Genomic DNA, 7,290 nt, shown 5'->3' on the forward strand with positions numbered 1-7,290 from the left:
TTTATAGACACAACGGTCCTCTATTTCTCTAGAAATCAGTGGTCTTTTGTTTCTTAAAAATTCCTAAACCTTTGTATAGGTTTCGTAATCTATGTGTAACCTATTTTTATTGGATTCACCTAAAATGTTTGTGCAAAATTTAAACTAAATTTCTCTAAAATGCTACTTTTATAATTTCTAACAATTGTTAGGGTCTCAAATAAAATCCAAAAAATTAGAAAAAATATATTCTTCTTATGCAATGGACTAATTTTTAAAATTATTTTTAGCCTTAGATTATATGGTGAAAAAATGATTTACTTTGTAATACTCTTTTTATACGTAACTAACTCTTTTACCATATAACCTAAGGTTGAAAATAATTTTAGAAATTAATTTATCACATAAGAAGAATATTAGTGATTGTTTTTCATATTTTAAGATTTTATTTGAGGCCCAAACAATAGTTAAAATTTATAAAAGTAGTTGTTTTTAGAATTTTAGTTTAAATCTTGTACAGACTATTTAGGTGAATCCAATTAAAATAGGTTGTACATAGATTATGAAATACGTGTAACATGTTTTAAGAGTTCTGGAGAAATGAAAGACTACTGATTTTTGAAGAAATAGAAAACCGTTGCATCCGTAAATATTAATTGTAAACAGTACCTATGAACAGTGATTTTAGATGTCAGTTAACTTCGAAATTTTGATGATATAGAGGGAGTAGGCAAAATTTTCGGTGACAAATAAGAAATTTGTCAAATATATATCAATGTCCGAAACAGGGCACCACCTTTAAATAAAAATCCAAATGGATGGTTGAAACAAGAACAATATACCCTGCACGCGGAGCAATGAATAGCAGCAGAGTAAGGCCACATGAAACTTTCTTGGGCACACTTAGCTACCAGCTTTATATTCACATAAACCCCTCCTCTTCTAGATCCTACAACAACACAAACCCATCACCTCCTCCTCTTCTCCTTCCAAGAAACAATCAAACAAGCAAAGGAAGCTCGCCATTGCCTGTTCCTCACAAGGGACACCAATGCATGCCCCGAGGAAGTTCAAGAAGGCCTTCATGGCGCAGCTCCTGAAGAGCCTGCGGGCGGCCGGCCAGGTGTCCAAGTCCATGGGCCTCCGTGAGCGGCGTGACGCCGTGAGGCTCTCCTCCGACGTGGCGATGGCGCTAGCGTCCGCCCAGGGCCGCGCTGCTCCGCGCTCGGCGACGTGGGCGCGCGCCCTCGTCGCCCGGTACGCGGCGGAGCGGCGCAACGAGGCGCTCATGCTCCGCATCATGGGCGGCGCCGACTATGAGACGGCCGCGGTGGACGCCGCCGCTGCCGCAGTGGCGAGAAGCAGGAAGGAGGCCCGGAGCAGGAGGATCGTGCGGAGGTCGCGCTGCGTGTGCAGCACCGGCAGGAAGAGGAGGAGCTTGCTGACGGCGAGCGGCGGCGGCGGATGCGGTGCAATGGCGGCGGCCAGGAGGATGGTGAGGGCGAGGCTGCAGGTGCTGAGGAGTCTCGTGCCCGGAGGGGAGGCGCTGCGTGGCTTCTCCCTGCTGAGCGAGACGCTGGACTACGTTGTGTGCCTCAAGACACAGGTGGAGCTCATGCAATGCCTGTGCAAAGGATCCCATTCCCAGCTGGGTTAAGATGCTGATCTCATCTCAGGGTATGTGTCTTCTGTTTCATCTTTTGATCTTGCTGGTACCTAACTAGCTATTAACTTCTTCTATGGTGTATATGATCTACTTTTCATTGTTGGGTAAATTTGTAAGGTTTTTTTGGGTTCTTGAGTACCTGAAATGGTTTTTGGAGTTGATATTAATTGAGAGTACTATATAGTACTGGTACGCCCCTCTCAGTGACTGAACATCTCTCTTCTTTTACATTAGAGCAATGATGTACATGTGGTGCATTATATAGGACGTTGTTCTGAAGTTTCAGCTCCCCTTACACTTCCAATATATAAATTATTAAAAACGTAATATTTCTTTGTTTCATATTTTTCCCATTTTACTTCATTAATTTCTTTTAGTTTTTTAAAATATACATACTATGTTGTTCTGTTTCCAGGTAAAAAGAACAGTTCCAATAAAAAAGAGAGAACAAATCTAGTAGCCACCCCTTTGCAGCATAAGCAATTTCCTTCTTAACATTTCTTACTCTTCCTTGTTTTCATCCTGCTTGGCAGGAATATATGACTCATGACAAAGAATTTTCCATACTCCTGGAAGTCAGTAACGTTTTTCTGTTCTTGACAGGCAGCAGCAACTGCTAGACTGCAGACCTGCGTGAGAGGATTCAATGAAAATCCCTTATTAGCACACTCATGCATGCACAAAAAGCAAGGACTGCAACTAAAGCCGTATGGATGGATGCGAGGGCTCGAATCAAACGCCTTAAGGAGCCAACTTACTATAGCTAGATAGAAGTACTATTAGTACCAGTGTAACTACTGGGCATGTCAGTGCAAAGATGGACCCTGGTTTAGGTAAATCTATGTCCTGGCAATTAGGATGGAGAAGCCATTGCCCAGTTGGTAAAATAAGTTTGAATGGATTAGTTACAGAATTTTGTTCTTCTATATGGTAGAAACCAGAAATCTATGTATGTATAGTCTCCAATCTGAATGAAATGGAGACATTTCTGATGGCTCAGTTTCAGTAGGTTTGCGTATATGACAGATAATTGCTGGCTTGTATGTATCTGGTCGATCGAAAAAGACGGTATGTTGACAAGATTACTTTGCAATCAAACCAAAGCCTTCTTCTTCTTCACGATGGATAATTAGGTTTTAAGGTAGTCTGTCTAAAAGCAACCAGAATAAAAGCACAAAATGAGAAGCAGTATCAATTTAAATAGTCATCCGCTCTTTTGCTTGCATTTGATACTGTTTACAGGCATAAATTGTCAGGCAAAACACTGAAAATTAGCTATGGAGCTAAATCTGTAGCTTTGTCTAACCCCTTATGAGATCAACTGTATTTGTTTATATATGAGAACAGAATAACCGAGCTAATAAGACAGAGGAGGGGTGTCTAATGTCTTCAAGTGGTTTACAGATTCTTACTGTTCCTTTTCAAGTTCAGAAACTGCGCAACATTAAATGCTCAGTTCAAAATTGGGAATTTTTTTGAACAATAACCACTAACTGTAATGTAAGAAAAAGCATTATATTATTAACTTTTGGTAGGTATATGAAAAAGTTGGACCCTCTCTATGCTCCAACATTAGCTGGTCTTGCTACTAGAGACCTAGGACTCCACAGCACTATTGCAACTTGTATGTTCCCCACTGAGTTTGCTGAAATGCTGAGATAATCATTCACTTGCGGATCTCAGATAGTATCGTAGCAGTAAATACTGTCTAATTCTGGAAGTTGGGTCGTCGAGACTTGTAGCCATGATAATGCCGACATAATAGCAAACAGATTAGTTTTCGTATAACAAACATTTTTGGGGAAATACTGATCACAGTGTGATTTCCCTTAATCTTCTGTAACAAACTCCAGAACTTGTACTCTGTTTTTATCAGTCAAAAATAATCAAGTTGAATAAAAATTTGTTCAGAAACTCTGATCGATCGTTTTGGAAGAGAGGCGAATAGGTTTCTGTTGCGTGCACCAATCGTGCTGGACCTGCATGTATATGATGCCGGATGTGTTACAGGAACATCTAGCAATGGGACTCTGTTACCGTTACTGCTAGCTACAAACTGTAACAAGATCGAGTACACTCTAATAGGTAGAATAGAGATCCCTAGAATCTATCTGCTAGACATCTCAAATTCTCAATTATCTACATAACACAATTTTGACTTGTATAAAATGTATGTTCCTCCACCCATGTCCCCATCTCATTCAACAGGGGCGGAGGTAGAAATGGCACAAGCACCGGGCGGGGTGTGTCTTCCCGGTCTTTTGCACTTCATCCCTGATTTCTATTAGTTCTCAATAGAACTTTCAGAGGCTTGGGCCCTAGGCCCAAGGCTGAAACCTCAATAGAACGTCTTAATTCCTCTCTCTCTCTCTCTCTCTCTCTCTCTCTCTCTCAAAAGAACGTCTTAATCAAGGTATGAACACCTGAAAGCAAACGTTCGTGTTTATGTCGTACTGCCCACCCATGTGGATTGGGCCGGGATTGTGTGCATCCAAACAGGCCCTTAAATTGTTTTACAAAAAATTGCAACCAAATCAATCAATCAACCATGAAACATGGCATATGTACAGAACATTACTGTATAAAAACTGTAAGAGTATACATTTTCTCATGTAGGTAACAGAAGAACACACATGCATGCCACACATCTTTTGCTGATCAAAACCCACCTTCTCCTCACTTCCCAACCAGGGTGTACTTGTTCCTCCGGTTGTTCCGAAGCACGCAGCATCCAATGGAGTAGACGACGATGAGGAGGACTATGAACCCAGCGTTCATGAAGGCGATCTTCTTCCAGCTGTTCTTGAGGTTCCCCAGGACGCCGGCCTTGCAAGACTGGCAGCCGTAGCAGAGCTCAGACTGGTCGTTCGACCAAGCGTCGCAGTCAGGGTTCGATGAGCTGCTGGGGCCAGGGGGCTTGATCCAGTTGGTCTCGTTCACGTATGTGAAGTTGCATTCAGTTGGAGGCTTGCAGCATCCAGACTGCAAACACAAGATGGATAAATTCAGTTCACAATGACATTGAGTTCAAACTCTGGCTAATTCCATAAAGATTGCATGCTTCTATGATATTGATACAAGAAAGAGTATAGAGAATTTGATTTTTGCAGGAAGACCAGATGTTTTCGGCAAATGCAAGATCACGGCTGAATCAAAGTGTGTGAACTTGATTTTTTTTAATACACTGCAACTTGCAAATAATGCTAATGGTTTTCTGAAAAAGGACATGTAGAGTGTACACGCATGTTCTTGAAAGGCACATATAAGACCAAATCAATGGATGTAAATACAAGCCGTTGATTCACATATTTTCTTTGCAACGACCATTGATTCATTGTAACCGTCGTTATCTTATTACTGAAAGTTGCACTAGATTACAATAGTATCTAATGCCGATGAAACTTCTATGATGTGGATGGCTAGCTTGTCCTGTTCGTCTATTGGAGCCATTACGCATACGACTTTGATAAGTCCTGATGGCTGCTAAATATAACCTCAAGTGATGCGACAGGAAAGGTGCTAAATTGGTTACTCTAGTCCCCGGTATTATCACACAATTTAACATTGTGCGCATCTCAAACTAAATTTATTGCTGACGTAGTCTTGCTTGGTACCATGGTGTATACACTTGAAGGCAACATAATTATGACTGTCAATGTTATTTACTGCTAATTTAGTTACACACAATCTGGAGAATGGTTTTTATCCACATAGGTTTTCCTCACTGGGTAAATGGATTTCAGTTCACCTATTGATAGAAATTAAACGGACATTAACCAAGGCAGTAAAAAATGCAGGAAAAAGATTGTTGACGGAAATGGAATAAATTTTGTGAGAAAAGGTGAATGCTGATTTTTTTTTTCGTGTAACACTTTGTGTTCAAAACATTGGAAAATACATGTAAAGAAAAAAAAAATATTTGGCAGCGCATTCTTCTCCGTTCAAAGAAAAAAAAAACAAGCAACTTGCTCGAGTGGGTAAAAAGGTAGACATAGTTTAGAAACGTGAGATCATTGGGATGGCATATAATACTTCACGGTTTGTGTCACCGTGCTAAATTTTGTCCACAATAGAGCTACTCTCTTCCTGGTCTAAATAGCCATTAATAATTAAAAAAATAACATGAGCAATCGAATGAATCACTCGAACGGGTCAAGAAAGCATTGCTTTCATAAATAACTGAAAGCAATTCAGGTGAAGAGGTCCTATTGACTTTAGGATACATGTACTAGGAAACATTGAACATACGCAACTCAAAGAACTTGTTCCTTGCAGGACAAAATATCAGAGACTAGGCCATACATCTAAACAAGGTTACAAGCACAGCAACCAAAATATAATTTTCTTTAATCAATGACGAAGCAACTTGTTCAAGAACTCAACTTCGAAGCTACTTTGCCGTCTAGTCAACTCAATACAACAGTTACTTATCAGTGAAGTGGCTATGTGTTCAAGATCACATATCAGATCATTATTGTTTTTCTTTTTGCCATGAACATATCATACATATCATTAAACAGCTTCATCATTGCGAATTCAGAACCGCGCAAATAACTAACCATAAGCACGTTCTAGTGAAATAACTGACCTGCACCGGTGAGAGGTTGGCGTTGACGAATTCGTTGAGCGTCCGGTTGCTCTGCAAGCTCCGGCACACGCCGGTGTCCGCGAGGCAGCTCCTGATCCTGCCCCAGTTGCGCCCATTCTCCACGCTCCGTCGCAACCAGCTCGAGTAATCGCCAAGCCGGTACTCCCTGAACCCCCTCCCCGACACAGCCCGCCCCGCGCTGGCGTTGGTGACGGCGAGCGCGAACGCGGCGAAGCATAGGGCGGCGAGGATGAGCAGCGACGCGAGAAAGAGGTAGAGCCAGAGAAGGAGCGAAGCGCGGCAGCAGGCGCCCGCGATGCCGGCCATGGAGACTACCATGATCGCCGCGCCGAGGACGAGGGCCGGCGTGCGGAGGAAACGCTCGCAGTCGGTGGCGCCGCCGCCACGGTGGGGCACGCCGACGTAGATGCCAGCCGCGAGGACGGCCGCGCCGAGGAGGAGGGTGAGGACGTTGAAGGACGCGAAGACGGTGTTGCTGCAGCGTGGCCGCGCCATTGGCGATGGTGGTTGGCCGAGACTGTGCAGGAAGCAGGAGAAAGCAGGGAGGTACTTATAGCGGGAAGACGGAGGGAAGAGTTGAATTGGGCAACGACTGCACAATTGCACATGCATCCTCACGGATTAAAGGTGCCCTTTGAAGGACGGCATCTTTAAAAAAAATAAAGATGCACCCTTCCAACAAGCGACATGTTAAAAAATAAAAAAATATTATGTTCTATTGCTCTTAAAATTCAAATACTACCAAATAGTCATAAAAATTTCTGAAAAATACATGTTGTAGAGGATACTATAATCTATCTTTCAAAAAAAATCAGGTAAAAATATGATATGTACAATGAGAAATAGAAAAAAACAAATTTCATTGTATACAATGAAATTTGTCTTTTTTTTACAAGGAATTGTTTGAGTTGAATTTCTTTGGAGAGATAGATTATAGCATCCTCTACAACATACTTTATTTTAGAATTTTTCCTGATTATTTTGATAGTGTTTTAAATTTTGAGAGCAATAGAACACAATGTTTTTTATTTTTTAA

At 41.6% G+C, this 7,290-nt stretch overlaps 2 protein-coding genes across 2 annotated transcripts; one reads left to right on the top strand and one right to left on the bottom strand.

Annotated features, from left to right (window-relative positions):
• The first annotated feature begins 801 nt into the window (after positions 1-801).
• On the top strand, positions 802-2,637 carry LOC133899243 (transcription factor IBH1-like 1). Its single transcript, XM_062340222.1, has 2 exons — positions 802-1,656; positions 2,249-2,637. The coding sequence occupies exon 1, from the start codon at positions 1,031-1,033 to the stop codon at positions 1,634-1,636; it is 606 nt and encodes a 201-aa protein (XP_062196206.1). The 5' UTR covers positions 802-1,030; the 3' UTR covers positions 1,637-1,656; positions 2,249-2,637.
• Positions 2,638-4,153: 1,516 nt separating this feature from the next.
• Positions 4,154-6,794, bottom strand: LOC133898385 (tetraspanin-7-like). Its single transcript, XM_062339063.1, has 2 exons — positions 6,234-6,794; positions 4,154-4,627 (listed from the first exon to the last, which is right to left on the bottom strand). The coding sequence occupies exons 1-2, from the start codon at positions 6,747-6,749 to the stop codon at positions 4,322-4,324; spliced, it is 822 nt and encodes a 273-aa protein (XP_062195047.1). The 5' UTR covers positions 6,750-6,794; the 3' UTR covers positions 4,154-4,321.
• Between the last annotated feature and the right edge of the window lie 496 nt (positions 6,795-7,290).

The sequence above is a fragment of the Phragmites australis genome, chromosome 18 (genome assembly GCF_958298935.1).
Source record: "Phragmites australis chromosome 18, lpPhrAust1.1, whole genome shotgun sequence".
Classification (NCBI taxonomy): domain Eukaryota; kingdom Viridiplantae; phylum Streptophyta; class Magnoliopsida; order Poales; family Poaceae; genus Phragmites; species Phragmites australis.